The sequence below is a fragment of the Physella acuta genome, unplaced genomic scaffold (genome assembly GCF_028476545.2).
Source record: "Physella acuta isolate Inbredline_101_S28 unplaced genomic scaffold, ASM2847654v3 ptg002106l, whole genome shotgun sequence".
NCBI lineage: Eukaryota > Metazoa > Mollusca > Gastropoda > Physidae > Physella > Physella acuta.
This window is the reverse complement of record NW_026733607.1, coordinates 41,485-62,500: the sequence shown is the minus strand read 5'-3', so window position 1 is coordinate 62,500 and position 21,016 is coordinate 41,485. Positions and strand designations below refer to the sequence as shown.

At 32.8% G+C, this 21,016-nt stretch overlaps 1 protein-coding gene across 5 annotated transcripts in view; it reads left to right on the top strand.

Annotated features, from left to right (window-relative positions):
• The window catches only part of LOC131932179 (ubiquitin carboxyl-terminal hydrolase 22), a 26,700-nt gene extending 5,684 nt beyond the window's left edge, over positions 1-21,016 (top strand). For 2 of the 5 annotated variants that reach the window (XM_059289040.1, XM_059289039.1), the window contains exons 2-14: positions 301-563; positions 2,496-2,628; positions 5,496-5,609; positions 6,421-6,522; positions 7,125-7,297; positions 9,762-9,909; positions 10,143-10,245; positions 10,548-10,768; positions 16,066-16,123; positions 19,443-19,569; positions 19,665-19,825; positions 20,488-20,640; positions 20,793-21,016. In XM_059289040.1, the coding sequence (XP_059145023.1) occupies positions 444-563; positions 2,496-2,628; positions 5,496-5,609; positions 6,421-6,522; positions 7,125-7,297; positions 9,762-9,909; positions 10,143-10,245; positions 10,548-10,768; positions 16,066-16,123; positions 19,443-19,569; positions 19,665-19,825; positions 20,488-20,640; positions 20,793-20,835 (1,656 nt within the window). In that variant the 5' untranslated portion in view covers positions 301-443 and the 3' untranslated portion in view covers positions 20,836-21,016. Of the gene's footprint in view, positions 1-280; positions 564-2,495; positions 2,629-5,495; positions 5,610-6,420; positions 6,523-7,124; positions 7,298-9,761; positions 9,910-10,142; positions 10,246-10,547; positions 10,769-16,065; positions 16,124-19,442; positions 19,570-19,664; positions 19,826-20,487; positions 20,641-20,792 lie in introns of those variants that run through there. The other 3 variants (XM_059289042.1, XM_059289043.1, XM_059289041.1) reach the window with 3 other exon arrangements.

Genomic DNA, 21,016 nt, shown 5'->3' with positions numbered 1-21,016 from the left:
TATAAAAGGAAAAGTTTTTACAAAGTTATAAAAACGCTCTGTATTAAAAAAGACTGCGCTGAACAAGCATTAAAAAATTAGAGCGCTGAATAAACTAACGCTTACAGCATTTACGGTATAAATAAAACACTTCTGGTTTGCGTTTCGGAACGGTGTTGCAGACTGTAGTCTATTGTTTACATTTTTTTTACTGCTGAGCTATTCAGGACGCTATATCGTGATTTTACCCTACTTTAGCCCTACATTAAAACATTAATAACTGATTAGGCCCTAATAATAGTACATTTCACTTATTTTCAGTACCATCAAGATTCTAGATCTCTTACTAGATCTAGGACTAGACATCTAATAACTAGTTACTAGATCAAGAGATCTATCTAGATTTTTATCTAATCTAGATCTAGTTCTATTCAACTGTTTGGATTTGTTTGAGTATTTGGAAAATGAGTTTCAATGGTTGCCAGCATTTACAGGATTATAAAGTATCAACAGGAACAGATACATTTCAAAGTATTTATTCATACTTTGTTGCCTGTTCTTCTGATGATATTCGTCGTAAAAAGGTAAAAAAAACCCTTGTTTGTCACACCTAGATCTAGATCTTCATCTAGTACGAAAAATAGTCCACTGTAGATTAAGTTACTTATAGGCCTAGTATTATTACAGTATTATTACTACAACAATAGTCTACAAAGATTTATTTTTTCTAAATGAGTAAGATGTAGGCTACATGCACTACATTCTAGATCATAATCATAGGCCGCACTATGAGACTACTCATCTAGAAAAAATAAATGTATGTAGACTATTGCAAATTCTAGGCCTATTTATAAGGTAGGCTATAAATTGTATATGGACTGTATTATTGTTAGCTAATTTTAATTAGGGCTAGAATTTAATTATGGAAATGGCTATTGGGACCTGGGTCCTAATATCCCTGGCCACTATGAGGACCCAAGTCCCTATACCCATGGCCACCGTTCGGACCCAACATTAAGCTCAGTCTGCAGATCAATATTTATTTAATTATTTATATAGGGCCTAGGCCTACTTTTTATTCATCATTTAATTTCAAGAAGTTTTATATTTATTAGATTTTTTTAAGCCTTATCTTATGATTAATTAAAAATGTTTTTTTTTTAAATATTAAACAAAAATACACTGCAAACATATAGTGCTTTATTACAAAGAAAAAAATTTGCCTTCTAAAGTGATGCAACAGAAAATGTCATGATCTTCTGTTCCATATCAGCATCCAAACTTTCATTTTGTATTTCCATAGTTTATATAGCGATTTCATTATCTAATATATAAAGTTCAATTCTGTATGTGCCAGCAAACCGCGGATTCCAAAGAAATACAAGAATACGAGCCGATCCGTGGCATATCATAGGCCGCTATTTAGTTCTTTTATTTTCTACTTTTCAGTAATTCATAATTTGTGAATTCGACAGTACCAATGCTGCCACTGAAAAAAATTTGCTTTAAAACACTATCAGTAGGTCGTTAAGGACGATTCTAACCCCACCCTCCTTTCACCTAACCCCCCCCCCCCCCCCCCCCGTGAAAGCAGCCTCCTCTTAGTTACCTCCCCTAAGTTTAAAATGGTTTCAAACTAAATTATCTGCCCCTAATAGCCGCCCCGGCTCTACGAATGTAAACATTTATCTAGTGAGAACCACAGCTCAAAAGGGGGTGGTAGGGAGCTTACAGCTTGTTTTGAAGAAGAGAATTATATATATAGATAATAAATCATCATAGTGTAACAATTCTTAAGTGCTCATCGTCTAAATTCATGATTTAAAAAACTAATATTGAAGGTGTTGTAAAACAATTTTCATTTTTCAAACTTATAGTGATAATTGTCGGCATTTCCATCAAACAAAATTTAAAAAAATGTATTACCTTTCACAAAAATTCTAATTTGTTTCTGAAAATTATTTACATTTAGTCCTTTAGCTCTCATTACGTCCCTTGATAATTAGGAAAACACAATTACTTCCCTTTAAAAAAAATTACATCGGGAGGGGGGATTTACATTTTATTACCTTATTTGGTGTTGGGAAAAAAATAATTACATATTTAGTGGGGATTGATCAAGTGCAAAGTGGTAGGTATTTTAAATACTGCCTTTAATTTATTTTATACACCAAACTTACTGTTTACAAATTATTTTTTAAAATCAATAACAGAAGCCAGCTCCTAAATCAAATGTTCTCTATGTTTGCTCCTTTCTGTTTGCAGTTAAGCTTGGGGTATTATAGTTGTTCACTAAACTGAAACTGGCGCGTGGAAGGGGTTGATTTGGCACCCTGGGCTATCGTGTAAACGCTGTGGTGAATAATTTCGTAATGCTGATTAATAAACACACATGTAATGGTCCTTTACAGATAGGTTTTTCACAGAGGCCAGTTTGTGGCCTGGCCAGGACTGCTAGTAAGTATATTAACCTAAGGAAAATTTTCCATTGTTAAAAATCAATATTTAAATTACAGGCTCAAATCTGCAAATGTGTAACATGTGATGATATTCAACCTCGTTTACATGCTTGTTTGTCATGCATTTTCTTTGGTTGTTATGAAAGAAAACACATCCATGAACACTCAGATGAAAGAAAGCATCCAATAGGTAAATTTAATATCTTGTTTCTTTGTGTGCACAATAGCTTAAAGAAGAGCTGTGATATAGTTTTAAATTAATGCTAAACTTTTCAGTGGTGGAATTACACATATATACATACACACACTCATATATATACATCTATAATATAAGCTGGCTGGTAGTGTGTCAGTCATTCGTATAGATTTTGGAACCATAAAAGTAAACTCATCACATGTGCTTTTTACTTGCATCGCAGTGTCATCATAAGTAATAGAGTAGGGTTTGTTTATATAACTACTTAAATTTATTTTAGAGTAGCCACTGTTTTTACTCTTTCGCATAACGTTAAGAAAAAATTAAATACATGCACATTGCTAAAACATATTAAAAGGATCAATGTCAAATATTATTTTCGTTAAGATACCTGGAAAAAGTGGATACATTTTAATAATAATAGGTTCGGAAAAAGGAATTAATTAAACTGTTTTGTAATTTTTCAATGGAGGTAATTTAAAAATAAATTCTAGTCACGCTAATAAAAAGATGTGAATGCAAAATCTACGGATCTCCAAGAAGGAATTATTGTTGCAATAATATAATTAGCAAAATGTGAATGCAAATTCTGCGGATCTACATGAGGGAACTATTGTTGCAATAATTTAATTAGCAAAATGTGAATGCAGATTCTGCGGACCTCCATGAAAGAATTATTGTTGCAATTAATATAACTAGCAAAATGTGAATGCAAATTTATGAGTTTTGTCTTTTATGTTTTCGTTTGTGTTTGCATTGTGTTTTCTTTTGTGTTTGTGTTTTCTTTTGTGTTTGTGTCTTTATTTGTGGTGTGTTTTGTGTGGCATTTGTGTTGTGTTTAGTTTTGTTCTGTTCTGTTGCATATACATATATATATATATATATATATATACATATATATATATATATACACACATATATAAATTAATGCGGTAGGAATAAATAAAATTGTTATACTTCAATAGCTATAGTGTATTTAGCGTTAGTTAAATTTCTTTTTAAATTTCCTCCCCAGGCATAATCATTAAATATTTAACTTAGTTTTATTCTGTTTAATATGTTTTAGCAATGTGTGTGTTTTTAATATTTTCTTCACGTTCTTTTGTTGACGTATGCAAAAGAGTAAAAACTTGTCTGATGATCAAAAATTTTTAATTTAACTTGTTACATAAATACACCCTGCTCCAATATTTATAATAAGACATGTAAATGGCGTGTTGTTTTTACTTTTGTGTTTCTAGATTCTAAAGCCAGCTTATATTATAGATATACATAAATATATACACATACACACACCATAATTTTAAACTAAATGGCGCCTAAGAACCTCCATTCCTGCTTTAATTGAAGTTTTTTCCCCCGATATTGAGCTTATACACATTTGTATATATACCTGGTATGCATACGCTAAAATTTAAAACTGCTCTATCTTTACTGAACTTAGGCATTGAAATAACACTCTGTCAATATTGTTTTGACACATTTTTTTTGCAATCAAATTTTTATGCTTACATAGATCTATACATTCATTTTAATACCTCTGCACATGATTTAATGGAACCGTTGAGGCTTTTTCGCTGGTTTCCATTAAATACTAGCTGTCTGTACCCGTTACACATGAATTATAGTCCTGTATATTTTAATGTTATACATGTTTAAGAACATTGTTTTATAAAATAATTATTGGTGAAAACGAAATGTGCTTTATAACACGTTGAACAATATTAGGGACTAAACAAAGAAATAACTAAATAGCTAAAAATCCGACACATTTAAAATAACATAGGCTACCTATTCTGATTTGAAAATTTCAAACCAAATTATATACATTATTAGTCAACAGAACACCATATTAAATGCACACACTGATTAAGAGATTAAGAGACTCAAATGATTCCGTTAAAAATCTGGCTATTCTATGGTCATTATGTTGTTTTTTAAAGTAATTTGTATGTATGACCGAGAAAATTGTATACATTTCTGGGATAGCGTATGTCTTGAAACGTAGGTTTATAGAGTTTAGATCTAGAACTAAATCAAATTTGAAAAAAATAATTCATTAAGAAATAGTTCATTTCTTGTTATTCTAAAATTGGAAGATGATGTCATTAGTGTTGTGTTCGTTCCCTAGTGTAAACATCTGGCATGTGACGTCATTGTTTATTGTGTGCTTGTCAGCTCTATAAACACTTTTCCTGTTGCATAATTAAAAATGTTTTTCGACATTTCTTCTTCTTCTTCGTTCTTAATTTTTAGTGTTGGGAGGGATCGAGCCTTATCTGCCAGAGGGTTTGAACTCGAGACTTTTTTCAAAATTATCAACCATGAGCTTTGCCGACTCGACCATGCTTCTATCACATTTAAGGATTACGTGTCAACTGGTTATGCGCCATTAAGGCCATTTACTCCGATTTCAGCCTGCTTTTCTTTTTGGATTTGCTTCCATAGCCTTTGTCCAACCAAGAACAAACTACAAGGCAGCAGTTGTTTGATTTTGGAGTTGTCTCTCCTAGAAGAGTGGCTGTCCCCAGCTAACGAGCCTCATCTGCCCGAGGGTTCGAACTCAAGATTTTTCGGTTAGCAACCATGAGCTTTACCGACTCGACCACGCCGACCCCCTTTTCTACATTTGAATATGCCTTTGTTTTTTTTTCTTCTTTGAATAAAATTTATTTTATACATTTAAAACATCTAACATATTATTTTCAACAAACATCCGTATCAAGTTCTCCATATATCGCTGAAGATACTGATATCATAGCCTGTGAAAATATTTTGCGGACAGAGAGACAGAAGTGCACACATGGGCTTTAATATATTAGGATTATGTATTAATGGGCACAATTTATCTATTATTGCAGCCATTGATGTCTCATATGGAACAATTTTTTGCTTTATCTGCGGTGACTATGTATATGATTCAGAGCTTGAAGAATTAGCAAGAATAAAATGCCAGCTTTCTACAATGTCATCAGGCTAGTGTGCTTTTTTTTATACATGATCTAATGCAATGTCCCAGCATTGCCTATTATCATCATGTTGTTACGTTTTCTAATCTAAGTTAATCTAATGCAAAATTTGACTTATCCACTTTATACTTCAAAAATATATTTCTTAAAAAAGTTACAGACAATAGATGTACCTGATTAATTAGGAAAATTTATGCTTTAATTACTGAAAATGTTTTTGAAGGGTAACCAGCCCTGATCATTGTGGGGGGGGGGGGGGGGGGGGGGAGTAAAAGTCCTGCCATAATCACTGGTCTAGCTGCTGGCTCCATTGATGTTCAAAATTGTTAATTTTTCCTGTTGTCTTTCTGGCATCCTTACCATAGCAAGTTATACCTGTATATATAAAAAAAGATTGTGATAGCACTCTGCTGCACTACCTCTTTTTTCATAGAGAACAGAGGAATAGAACTTGTAACAGTGCACAGTTTTAACAGTCCCATAAGTTTTGTTTTTTATAATACTTATAGGTCTATTTGAATTTTTATTTTCAATAATTCTTGGTAACCATGGCTATTTTTTTCTGTGTAATGTTATTGTGGTTGATTGTACTTTAAGTTTAATCATCAACCTTCAAAGTGTCTTTTTTTTCTGTAACTTTTAGTTTTTAAAATATATCATTATTATATTGCTTTATCAAGACTAAAAATACTGTAGTGTGAACATTGAACATTGTTTAATATTAAACAGCGTCATAGTTTTATTTTACTTGGCGTTCTATAATTATTTTGATTAGTATGTTAGTCATCTTTTTCTTTATAATTATTTATTCTTTTAGGTCTTAAGCAACGCTTTTTTCCTTGGGAACCCTCAGAAGAGGAGCTTATTCTATTAAGATGTAATCCTAAAAGGCGGCGTGTAACAGAAGCATCACACATTGGTATTAAATTCTTACATTGTGGAAAGTATTGTTGTCAGGTATTTTATAAGACCATTAAGAATGAAAAGACGAAGATTACAGAGTTCCATTGAACTCTGCCTGTTTGCCACGAACTTTTGCAAGATATTTTCACACATTTCTGCTGTACCAGTTTCATTCTATAATTAATAAGCTTCACTTAAGAAATTAAATTAAATTCTCACATTAATTTTGTATAGTTTAGTTTTTATAGGAACATACCTCACAGTTAACTATTTTCTATCAGAATTCAGTAACAGACACTTATTTGGAAACATATTGTAAAGGCTCATACCTTTTCACATTACTTATTTTAATGTTATTTTAACCTATTAATGACACCCACCAAACAGGGTGGACTAGTTTGTCTGAACAACTCCCTTCCCGTAATTTTCATCCAAAGTATTGGGACCAATGCTTTCAAAGTCACGTTGCTTTACAAATTCCAATATACAATATTGATAAATAAACGGCTTTACCGATTGTTAGAGCTTGGTCAGAAAATGTACTTAGCAGATGTAAGAAATCAATTATTTACATTATTTGAACGTACTAAAATTAGAATAATTTTTTTTTCTTTCTAGGCCTCAGAGGCTTGATTAATTTGGGCAACACATGCTTTATGAACTGCATTTTGCAGTCTTTAGCGCACACACCTATTTTGCGTGATTATTTTATGGCAGACAAACATGCTTGTCAAAAGATTGATGAATCACAGCAGTGTTTAGTTTGTGAGATGGCTAGATTATACCAAGAGGTAAGTAAGAGTCTGATTAGTATGATTGTTTAAAATTTTATAAGCTTTTATTTTAGTAGTCTGTGGGATTAAGGCAAATCTTCTAATTCAGATTTGACACACTTCCAGCACAGCTTTCCAGAGAGATTGTAGGATTAAGTATTAGTGATTGCTCAGTCAGTCGGTTGAGGGGAGTAGGGAGTAACACAGCTAATTAAGAACAAATGGAATGGGAAAATTAAGGTGTTATTGTTTGTAAAAATTAAAATTCACAATAACTAAAAAGTAGAAAATAAAACAAATATAAAAACTCTATAATAAGCTATTAAATGTACTTTATAGAGAATAAACTGTTTCTCCATAGGACAAACATTGGTTTCATGACTATTTAAATAATAAATATGCTAAAAAAGTTGATACAAAAATTTCCTTTTATGGGATGAATTAACAAATGGCTCGAATAGTCATTGAAATTGAATGGTGAATGGGGTTTTTAAAAAATGGTTGCTTAGCTGTTGGTGAAATTTCATTGGGGTTCTGGTAATTTTAGCAAACTTAAAACCAAATACCAGAGCCTATGATAGAGGGATTCTTCTATATACTTCTAAAATTTACAAGTATTTGTGTATTTAAATTTCTATCTTCTATCTATCTATCTGTCTGTCTGTCTGTCTGTCTGTCTGTCTGTCTGTCTGTCTATCTATCTATCTATCTATCTATCTATCTATCTATCTATCTATCTATCCATCCCATCCATCTATCTATATATATATATATATAAAAAGCAATGTGTGTGTGTGTGTGTGTGTCTTTTATGCATTAGTACACCTCTTATCACATCGCCGTGAAACTTTAGGGTGTTGTTAAGAATATTCCTGCGGAGGTTTCTGCAAAAAAATAATTTCAAATTCGCAGGGGTGGCGCCCTGATTTGTTTTTTCTCTATATACGGTATATAAAAATAAAAGTCGATTTTGGTTTGACACCATTCATCGCATCGCCATCAAACTTTGGTGAGTTCATTAGATCACTCTGGGGAAGGGTTCTGTAAAAAAATCATTTTTAATTTCGCTAGGGCGGCGCCATGGGAGGGTGTGATTTTCCTCTATATACGGTATATAAAAATAATAAAAGTGAATTGCAATAACACCGTTCATCCGATAGGAATGAAACTTTGGGGAGTTCATTATAAAACTCTAGGGAAGGGTTCTGTAAAAAATCATTTTTAATTTCGCAAGGGCGGCGCCACGGAGGGTGTGAATTTTCTCTATGTACGGTATCTATCTATATATATAAAAAGCAATGTGTGTGTGTGCCTGTGTCTTTTACGGATTACCACACCTCTTATCACATCGCCGTGAAACTTTGGGAAGTTGTTAAGAATATTCCTTGGGAGGTTTCTGCGGAAAAGAAAATTCAAATTCGCATGGGTGCTGCCCCGTAGAGTGCGATATGTTTTTTCTTTATAATGGTATATAAAAAATAAAAGTCGAATTTGGTTTGACACCATTCATCTGATAGCCATGAGACTTCGAGGAGTTGATTAGAATACTACCTGGAAGGGTTCTGTAAAATAATCATTTTTAATTTCGCAAGGGTGGCGCCACAGGAGGGTGCGATTTTTCTCTATATACAGTTATATAAAAATAAAAGTAGATTTTGGTTTGACACCATTCATCCGATCGCCATCAAACTTTGGTGAGTTCATTAGAACACTCTGGGGAAGGGTTCTGTAAAAAATCATTTTCAATTTCGCTAGGGCAGCGTCCACCAGCATCCCGTGTTTTTGGGCGATAGTGTAGGTAAACCCGTGCCCTGATAAATATGATCCAAGTGCAGGCATTTAAATAACTCAGTTTTAGAAAACAAGGTCAAGAATATATTATTGGTAAAGCATTGATTAAACCCTCCTAATATATTTTGGCCAACAGGGTGCAATTTAGCGCCCTGTGCTATCCTGGTAGTGCTATAGCCCATACGTTAGTTTTAAAGTGTGGTATAGAATATGGATAAGAAGTAGTATTATACTCATTCACTAAATATAATCATTCACATCCCACCAAGCCCCGGCATGGTGCAATTTGCCCTGGGCTATCTTGCGACTTTCTTTTAACCCCATGGCAACGAGGTCTATATATTTTTCGTATGCGCGTAAATCAACAGCATATGTAGCATTAAAAGATTGATAATGTAGGTAAAATTATAAAAGCAAAATGACATATAAAATATTTTTAGTGTTTAAAGTTTTGAAAAAAATAAAATCACAGATTTTGCAGCTATAGTAGGCACTATAGTATGTTTCACACAAGTTTTAGTTTTTTAAAATATTTATGATTTTTTGTAGTATTAATATATTATTTTATTCTATGAAATTACTTGTTCTAGTGTGTCATATATATTACGAATGTCATTATATTTGACAATTATTGTAATATGCTCAAAATTTACTAACCACTAACTTTCCTACTTTCCATTTTTTATAATAGTTTTATTCAGGTTCTCGAACTCCATTCATACCCTATAAATTGCTTCACTTAGTATGGACAAATGCCAGACATTTAGCCGGTTATGAACAACAGGATGCACACGAGTTTCTTATTGCTGCATTGGATGTATTGCATAGGCACTGCAAAGGTCAGTTTGTTATTTATTTATGTTATTAAATTAGAATCTCCTTATGATTTTTTAGTTTTTTTATTAGATGCAATTAAAACACATGAAACTTTTTGATTCTTAGGAAAATAAAGTAAACATAAATAGCTCAGAGTATTATTCAGAGAATTACATTTTATATTTCAAATCAGTATATGAAACAATAGCTGCTTTTGAGTTAAATGTTTTAATTATTTTTAATATTGATGCTTTAGAAATGAATGGTGTAAGCAGCAGTAATCCTCATCACTGTAATTGCATAATAGACAGAATTTTCACTGGTGGTCTTCAATCTGATGTAACTTGTAAACGTTGCAAGTAAGTTTCTCTTCAAATTAGCACCTTTTATCATACTAAGGTAGCTTTTATCGTACTAAAGTATTCAAGCTGAGTTTTTCCAAATTGAGCTTTAAACTTGTAATTTCAACCCAGCAAATATTTTCAAATATAGAAGACAGCACAGTTTAAGAAAAATAATATCCCACCAGACTGCATGAATTGTATTGACTTTTAAGATGTGTAAATATTTCATTAATTTAATATCTATTGCATTTTATTTTATTTTTTATTAAAGCTGATGAGCCTAATGAAAAATATTAACAATCATACTTTTCTTGCAGTAATGTTTCAACAACTATAGACCCCATTTGGGACATTTCATTAGATCTTGGTCCAGGATCAATTCATTCATCACATGTATTGTCATCCTCATCAACTGCAGCAGCCGTAGCTGATCAGAATTCTATACACTGTATACCAATAATAACAGATGAGAGTATTGCAACTAACAAGTTAAACTCACAGTCTCTGGCTACTGAATTCTCTTCTTCTCCAACACCAGGTCAGCAAGTCGATATTTGTCTTTAATTTTTACAAGTTACCCCACTTTGTGAGCTAAACAGTGTATGTAGAATGTCTGGATTTAAAAAATTGGAATTTTTCTAGAAAATTTCTATCTGTAGGGCTGATTTTTTAAAAAGAAATAAAACTTTTCTGTGATGTCTAACAAAATGGCTATTCTTTGAATTTAAACTACTCCACACTTGAGCTGGATTGTGTGGGTGTATACTATGATATGACTTATGTAACTGGTTCACAGAAGAAACCCAATAACTCAGCTATCTATAATAATAGTTTTGCTATTCCACCAGGAATGCTCTAGAGCACAAGTTCCCAAACCCCCTTTTATAAAAAGTAAAGTTACCTGTCAAAATTAGTAAGGAAATTAATAAATATCAAAAAAAGATTTTTCTAGTATAATTTAAATTACTTTTGATAACTGTTTTAATGCATTGGATGAAATTGCATTCTATTAACTAGAGTAAAAATCCAGTCTCGCAAAGATATGTAGACACAAAAGGACATACAACACAAATAGCAAACAATGTCATGTTTGGGTATAAATGATGCACTAGCTTAGGGGTCGGCAACCTGCGGCTCGCGAGCCGTATGCGGCTCTTTTGATTTCAAGATGCGGCTCCCTATTTCAATGTCCTTTCTATTAAATTGTCCATCCCGAATCAAAACATTCAACTTCATGGTGGATATTACAAAGGAACTAAACGAGCTAACTGTAAAACTGCAAGGAAAGAAAAACTCGGTCTATGCCTTGCTTGAAAAAGTTGATTGTTTCGGGAAAAAAAATACTTTTTTTTTGTTGAAGACACAGAGAGCGAAAAATTTGAAAAAAAATATCATGATGAAACCAATGCTACATGAATTACTTCAGCATTACAATAAACAAAATGAAGGGTGGATTCTTGAGTGATTTGAGCAATTCAAAACAAAAGCAAGTACACTTTGACGTTCATAGTAGATCCTCTTACAAAAAAACAAATGAGATCAACATTGAGGCATTTGGAATTGATGCTGGTTAGCTTCAAATGATCTGGCTGGATTTGAAAACCAAACATTTGTTGAGTGGTAAGTTCACGGAACTCAGGAGAAAGGAGATTTGGAGGTCCAGAAAAACATGCACGTTACGCTGCGCAACTGAACAGCTCTAAAATAAATGCCTCGAGTTGAGGCATTATTATTGGACGCATGGAATATTCTCCCAGGATACTACAATGAGGTAAAGAAGTTAGCATTTGGAGTGCCAACGATCATCGGGTCACTATATTCATGCAAGCAAGAGTTTTCTTGCATGAATAAAATAAAAAGTAAAGAAGCCAATCAGTGTTTCTGCCGGGCATTTCTTGGGAGCCCCCCGGAAGAAATGGAGTTTATATAGAAAATATATACTTTTAACTGTGTCCGACCCTCGGAAATTTTAGTCCGTCCCCTGCGAAAAATTTCAATATATATATATATAATCCTAATAAAATATAATATTGAAATAAAAATGTTTGTGGCTCTTTAAAAGCTGTTAAATTTTGTAACTTGCAACTTTTGGCTCTTCCGTCTCAAAAGGTTGCCGACCCCTGCACTAGCTGCATACTCCTGCTCCGCCACTGTGAATCTTTTTAAATGTACCAACTTGGGAACAGAACAAAACTAAACACAAACACATAAGAAAACACAACACAAATAAAAACGCAAACACAAAAACAATGCAAATGCAACACGCAACACGCAAACACAAAAACAAACACAAAAGAGAACGCAAACAAAAACACAATGCAAACACAAATGCAAAAAAGCACAAACAACAAAAACGCAAACGCTAACGCTATTTAAGCTATTTAAATGCAAACATAAATGCATAGTGCTCACAGTCTAACCCAGTGCGCCAAATCAGAACCGCTTGATTCAACTTAGTAATCGACTATTATACCACAAGTTATCCATAAAATAAACAAAAGGCAGTATTTAATATATCCATGTTTTACCTACCACTACCATATAATAATTATATTATTCCAGTAATAATGCCCTCTTGGGATTTTGCATTCACATTTTTTTTATTAATGTGAGTTGAATTTCTTTTAAAATTATCTTCCCTAACATAATTATTAAATATTTTGATTTATTAGTTTTTTCGACCCTACTGTTAAAATGAGTCTTAGCAAAAATATCATTTGACATTGATCCGTTTAATATGTTTTAGTAATGTTTTCTTCATGTTATGCGAAAGAGCAAAATCTGGCAACTAAAAAATAAATTTAAGTCGTTATATAAACAAACCCTACTCTAATAGCTTATCATAAGACAATGCAAAGCAATGTTAAAGCATTGCATGATGGGATGGTTCCAAAATCTATAGTGATGAACGGAATGATTGACTGACACACTACCACTAGCCTTATGAAACAACATAGTAGTTCACTTTCAAGAGAATCAAGATATCCAGAAATTTGCTCTTTCGAATTTGTTTTTATCTCACAATCAGATTCATCTACCACACTGCAGAGTTTCTCAAACATGACAATATTTCCAAGATTTATTTTTCTTCGCCAGTTTTGCAGCTTTGATGAAAAAAATAACCTGAGATTATCTTGAAAAGAGATAATATTTGTTTCTTTTCAATAACTCCTCAGGTTAAGCCTATTCTGCTGTTCGAATATATCTGCTAGGTATGCTACTGTCATTAAAGTATATCAAAAGGTCTTGTTCCCTTGCGCTTCCAAGAACTCCAAGAACAACTTGACTTATCTTTCAATTGAAAAACATGATTCACATTTCGTTTTAACAGCCAACTTACTGTATTGTAGAAAAGCAGAACCTTGTGATCAGAATCCATGTCTATGCACAGTTCTTTAAACAGATGAGTGTTTAGGGCTCCAGATTTAATATAATTTACAACTATTATCGAATTAAGTTTCTCTAGCAATGGAGTCTAAAGAGTCTTGCTGACGTGGGCATACTAGAGAGTCATGCAGTAGATTCTCGTTGAATTGGGAGCTAAATCTTTTCCTTTTTTTCTGAAAACCCGATTTTGACCAAAGCATAGATGGTACACCATCTGTACAAACCCCACAGCCATTTTCCCAATCCTACAGTTTCTAAAAATGTGTTTGTCTCCATGATATCTTCACTTTTTGTAGTAGTTTCAAGTTCACTACAAGTTAGAAACTCTTCTTTAATTTCATTTGAATTAGTATATTTCACGTCTGTTGATTCATCAATTTGAAATCAAACAATGATGAAAGATTGATTTCATTAAAAATTTGTTCTTAAACTTCTTCTTCTTCGTTCTTAATTATTAGTGTTGAAGGGGATCGAGATTTATCTGCCAGTGGGTTTCGAACTCGAGACTTTGTTTGAATTTATCAACCATGAGCTTTTTGCCGACTCGACCACGCCTCCAACACAATTAAGCGTTACGTGTCAACTGGTTATGCGCCACTGAGGCCATTGACTTGATTTCAGCCTGGTTTTCTTTTTGGATTTGCTTCCATAGCCTTTGTCCAACCAAGAACAAACTACAAGGCAGCAGTTGTTTAATTTTGGAGTTGTCTCTCCTAGAAGAGTGGCTGTCCCCAGCTAACGAGCCTCATCTGCCAGAGGGTTCGAACTCGAGACTTTTTCGGTTTAGCAACCTTGAGCTTTACCGACTCGACCACGCCGACCCCCTGTTCTTAAACATCTACGGACATGTCTGTTATACTTCACTGAATAGTATTATTAGACAGAGATATTTGTTGCACTGGAATCCCCAAGAATAAATTTCACCATCTTCAACATGCAAGGTTTAATGAGATCTTCACCTAAAAACTTCCTGTTCAATCAAGTCTCTGGCGTTTGCAACTAGATTCATGCAGACGAAAGAACTCAGGTATAACAGGCCTCCATATCTTTTTGGTGACTCATCTCAAAATGATGACTATGAACAATCTGAAAACTTCAATACTCTGTTCATGTTTTTTTTAAGCGTCAGCCGAGAAAACAAAGGCTCAACCGGAAAAATGATAAAAAATTAGAAAAGTATATAGAGGTAATTCGAGGAATCACTCTTTCTTTTGTAGTTTAATATGACCATTTAAAAATAAATTGTATATAGAAGTTTTTTGTTCGGTTTAGTCTACCAGTTGGCAACCTCCAGTAAGCCCTTCGCAACCCCCCTCCCCCTCCCCCCTTGGGAATCATTGCTCTAGAGCAGGGGTCGGCAACCTGCGACTCTTTTAATGTCGAGGTGCGACTCTTCAGTTCCATGCACAAATATTAATAATTATTTTATTTTTTTCTTGAAACTCATCAAAATATTTGTCTGCAACACTCTGTAATGAATGATATAATAATAAATATAAAACAATAAACACTTGCTATTCTATTTGCGAATTTGACATTTTATTTTCGCAAATATCTCCCCATGAGTATTCTCAACAGCTTCCTAAAGTTTCATGGCGATCGGATTATGAAAGGTATAGTAATGAATAAAAGACAAACAGACACACACTTACATACTACATACATTGCTTTCCAGGCATTTCTTGATGCAACTAAGTATAATTTATATTGAAGTATAAATTTCAATACATTAATATTACTTTTATGAGAATCTAATTTTTAGTTTAAAAAAAGAACTAGCCATTAATCCTATGAAAGCTTAAAAGTTAAAAATAATCATGATATTAATATCTAAAACAGCACTCGTTGAGAAAAATGATAACACCCAAGTTTGACAAAAACACAATTTAATTTGTTTTTAAAAGAAAAAAATGTATGCTGATCACTTTTATTTCATTAAACACCTTCATGATTTCTTGAAGGTTGCTTCAATCTTAACTGCATTTTACAATAAAAACACATTATTTCATAACTTTTTTCTGGCTCTCAAATATAATCTGATCAAGTCATAGTAGTTGCAATTAATTACGCAAAACAAATTAATGCATCAGGTATCCATCAGAGCTAACTGGACTCAGGAACATCCTGTAGACTTGTGTCAGGGATCTAAACAATAGTTTTCCAGGTTATCAGTCGAGCGCAATACAAACCAACTACAACCATGCTTTCCCATAGTCCCAACATTGTGTACATTTAAATATATTTAGCAAATCTATAGATCTATCTGAACTAAATTTTTATTATATGCCAATCACATTGATATACTTAGCCAGCTCTTAATTGGCCCTAGTACTCTTGGCTCAATAGGTCCCTGTACTACAGCACAGTTTGTCAATGTAAACTTTATAATCTAGGCTGGATTTATCAGAAAGAGCTAATAATGTTTCCTAAATTTCCTATTTTTATAAGGTTTCACAAATAGCCCGGGAAATTATGAACCTACATCATTAGTGGAATGCTTAAAAAGGTATGTTACAATTGTGATATTAAAATTAAGGTGTTAAAACATTCAAAAAGTCTAGGAAAAGCAAAAAGAAATTTTTATTCAAAAGACAATAACTTATGAGCTGTGACTTTTAAACTTTGTAAATCTTAATTAGGTTTTTGGGGTAACTCTCTTAAGAACTAGCGATATTAAGCAGATGAAGTAGGGTTTGTTTCTAGACTTCGTCATATGAAGGGAAGTTGTGGTCAGCACTTAAGGGGGGGACCAGTAGTTATTTTTTATTTTTTTTAAAAAGGCAAATTTAACACCATTTACACATCTAAAACAAAGATACTGATATGTTATTGATATAATTTATTTTTAACAGGCGGTGAAAAAGGGTGAACACCAAAAAATTTCAGTTTCTATACATTTTTATATACGAAAACTCAAAAACTATCAGACATAATAACATATAATCCTACAGTTACATTTAGACTTAGGTAGAGAACAAACTGATAGAAGGATTTCCAGATAGTACAGCATTTTTTTAGATATGAATTTTTTTCCGTTTGACTTAGTGAAAAAAAGCCTTTTATAGGGAGATGTACATTTTAAGAGGCCATAAAAAGTAAACAAACAAAAATAACTCTTTAAGCTTCTATCAGTTTATAGATAAACAAGTTGTATAAGTGCTGTGCAAGTTTTAATGCATTCTGACAAACAGTTTTTGAGATATCCTAATTAGAAATCATGATATTGGGCAAAAAACATAGTTTTGAGAAAAACCAAAAAATGTAATTGAAAAGGCTGTACACTCTACATAAACATTGCTATCTTTAAAATTTTCTCTCAGATTATAGACAGACATGTATTATAACTAACGAGCCGACCCGCGGCATATCATACGCCGCTATTTTAATTTAGTTGGTTTTTTTTCTACTTTTCAGTAATTCATAATTTGTGAATTCGACAGTACCAATGCTGCCACTGAAAATATGTGCTTTAAAACACTAACCCCCCCCCCCCCCCCCGTGAAAGCAGCCTCCTCTTAGTTACCTCCTCTAATTTTAAAATCGTTTCAAACTAAATTATCTGCCCCTAATAGCCGTCACCAAACCCGGCTCTATGATTGTAAAATGTAAACATTTAGAGTGAACTACAACTCACCAGGCCATGTAGGGGTGGTGGTGGGGGGGGGGGGGGTAGCAATAGAGAGGAAGAGAGGGGACTGCAAAGGCGCGCTTGCAGCTTGTTTTCTAACGGCTCCCAGAAGAGAATTATATATATAGATGTGAAAGTTTCACTGCATTCTGTTAGATAGTTTTTTAATTTTTTTGTCTGAAATTATGGCACTATTGAGTAAACTGAATTTCAAAAAAGCAAAATACATTTCCAAAAAGGGTGTAAAATCAAAGCAAAGAATGCTATCTTTTCAAGTTTTAGTCCGGTTTTAGGTAACTATGCGTAGTAACAACTGTGTAAGTTTCAATGCATTCTGTTAAAAACTTTTTAGGATATGCTTGTTTGAAATAATGGATTTATAGAAAATTCTAATGAGAGAAAATGCAAAAAAGTCATACATTTTTAAAAAAAAAATGTGATAGGACTAGCAATCACATATGTTTAAAACTGCATTACAACTTTAAATTACAAAAGGCAAATGAAAGAACAGGGAATTAACACGGACAGTAAAAATAATTCTAAAGGAAAAGAAAATGGGGAAAAAAAATAATTAAAAAGCTCCTGATAAATAGGAAGGGCCTCCCTCTTGGTCAGAAAATTCCTGCTGTGCCAAAGCATTTGCCGTTGCCATATCCTTTCTCCTCCTTTTGATTTCTAGACTAGCCTTTTTTTCTGCTCTCTGAACTCTTTTCCTGTCTCTTTTTGAGCCCTTCTGCTTCATGACTTGATGGAGCTTGCAGCCAATGAGCTGCAGAAAATCAGCTGTGCTCTTGCTACCACAGTTGAACTCTCCAATAGCATTAGGTACGCATCAGAGCTGGGTGGACTCTGGGACGTTCTACTGACTTGAACCAGGATTCGAACTTAACCCTTTGAGCCTGGGCCTCCCTGGCCTAATTTCTCTCATTTCCTGAGATCCCAGGCCCAAACCAATTTTCACTTATCTGTTTCTAACTTTGCCTATAACTTTTGAACTGTTTGAGATAATCAAGCCAAATTCGTTATCAAGGCTCAGTATCAAACATTGATTCAGCAAGATTCCGAAATTCTTTATTTTTTTACAATGTATGAACATAGCAATGTATATAAAACGTACACAGTCGATGGTTGTGGATCAGTTTTTCATTTTGGCGGCATTGTTTAAAAAAAATATTTTGTAGCCTACACCAAAAGTTTGCACTAATAAAATATTAATATACCGATAATTGTTTTATGTACTTACTAAACATAATGACAAAACTAGAGTAACTTATCTATTTACTGTTATTATAATAATAATTATAACCGAATAATAAAATAATATAAAATAACCAATTTTTTTGTGTGATTACAATGTATTTTACGAAATGCAAACACTTTCACCTTTCCCCAACATCTATTTTTAGAATCATAATCCAGCACTAAAAAGACATTTGCGCCGTTTTATTCAGTACGTCGCTAATTATATTTAATAAGATGGTATACCAGCCCCTAGGACTATGACGTTAGATCATTGGGCCGGAAAACCCGCTTTCCGGACATATATGCCTAATTTTGAAGCCGGTTTTCCGGCCTGTCGGGCTCACCGGGTTAAGACTTTTGGGTTAACAGCTTAGTGCTCTATGCATAGGCCACACTGTCCCTTAGTTTTATTTTAAAATATAGCCAAGTGAAAATGTTGGCATTATCCACCACTTCTTGGTATTAATCCATCAAAAGGTACTTTGTCACTATGGACAGGTATTGTTGGTTTGGAATGTGGTTTGTAAGAACTCAGAACCAGCAAATAAGGGGCTTTTGCAGATTATTATATAATGACAAACAAAACAAGTATGGGCAGTTCAACTGTATTAACCTTACTCCTTTTCATGAAAGCATAGTAATAGGGTGCAGGCAGCCTTATTAATGGGCCAAAATACTTAATGATAATGCTTATACACAAGCAGCACAAATAAGTATAGTAGTGCATTGCAGTAAAACAGTGATGAAGGAAAAATTGATTTAGGAACCTGGTATTGCTTCTATTTTCAATACAAAGTAATGGCACTAATGCTACAAGTACAAAAAATATATTTTAAATTTTTCATCGAAAGTCTTTTTTAAAAACTTAGTAATACAGTTGGTTTGACCTATTTTCTTTTCATTACATTAACGTTAAGTTTAATATTTAAAATAAATCACTTTTTCAATTTTTTAGGTTTACAAAAACAGAACACTTAGGGAATTCTGCTAAAATAAAATGTAGTAAATGTCACAGTTATCAAGAATCTACTAAACAGCTGACTATGAAAAAGCTCCCAATTGTTGCATGTTTTCATTTAAAGGTATGCTGAAAAATTGCTAATTTTTAAAAACCCATTATCACTTTTATATATAACTTGTTTTATTTCAATTCAAGATATTTTAATACCTTTAATAGCGATTTGAACATTCCACTGGCTACCACAAGAAAATTTCAACGTTTGTCTCCTTTCCTGAAGAGTTAGACATGACGCCTTTTATGTCTTCATCTCGAAGCAACAACAATGGCTACAACAGTCAACATACCCATTCAACCTCAAACCTTTGCTGTGATAACAAGTTTGAAATTTTTCTTTTTCCCCCAGTTAAATTAAGCTAATAAACTTGTATGTATAAAAATAATGACCTGAAAAGTTTCTTAACTAAGGATGACGCTTTTTAAATATTAATTTTTCTCAATAACTTTCAGCTTTATTATGATATCTCTCTAACCTTATTTGACCTGTTGGAAAATTTGAGCTATATATTATCATCATTAGATGGAGTATTTTTTGGTATCATCTAAGCTAGCTTGTCTCACTCAAATGACTAAAAGAATAACAGTGATGCCAACTTCATATTGATGTGTCAGAAACTTTCCAGACTGCTTGTATACATTTGTATATATAAATCCATACATATATTTATTCATAAACTTTCCAGACTGCTTGTATTTGTATACATTTGTATATATAAATCCAAACATATATTTATAAGTATGTGTTGGTATATATATATTTTTTTTTTTATATATAAACATGGACACATTGTCCACTTCTCACCAAAGCTAGTTAGTGGCACACCTTTAACAAAAGTATTGTAATTACACATTGATATATAAATCGTGTGTATACATTGATATTTAATATTGATATGCCTATATATTTATATATAATTATAAACATGCCGATGGTGATAAAAAAGGCGATGGTGATAAAAAAGGCGCTACCATATTTGATCAGCAGATATTCATTATTTGCTGTTGTCAATCACTATGGAACCATTGAGTCAGGTCACTACACTTGCTACATACGATCTCTTAAAGAACAGTGGTATAGGTGTGAAGATCAACTTATCAAAAGAGCTACTGCTGGAGAAGTACTTAATAGTGAAGGGTAACAATATTTTTTAAAAATGTTTCCACTTTGTTTAAAGACAAAAAAAACTTCAAATTTAAGTAAATTAAATATTGATAACCATTTTCTAAAAAAAAATATAAGGAAGTTGTAGTTGATGTTACATTTACTCTACTCATTTTTAATTGCAGGTACTTATTATTTTATCACAAGCAAGTGCTTGAATATGAATAGTGGAAGTGAAATCACAGGACATACAAATAAAAGTCTGCACTAGTGCATATACCTGATTTGTCATAAACTATTTAACACAAACAACCTTGTCCTGGATATGCTAAAGAAACACTTCTTATGGTGTTATATAATTAATGTAAAGAGAGTTCTGCTAAAACAGAGTTGGTCACATAAAAAAATA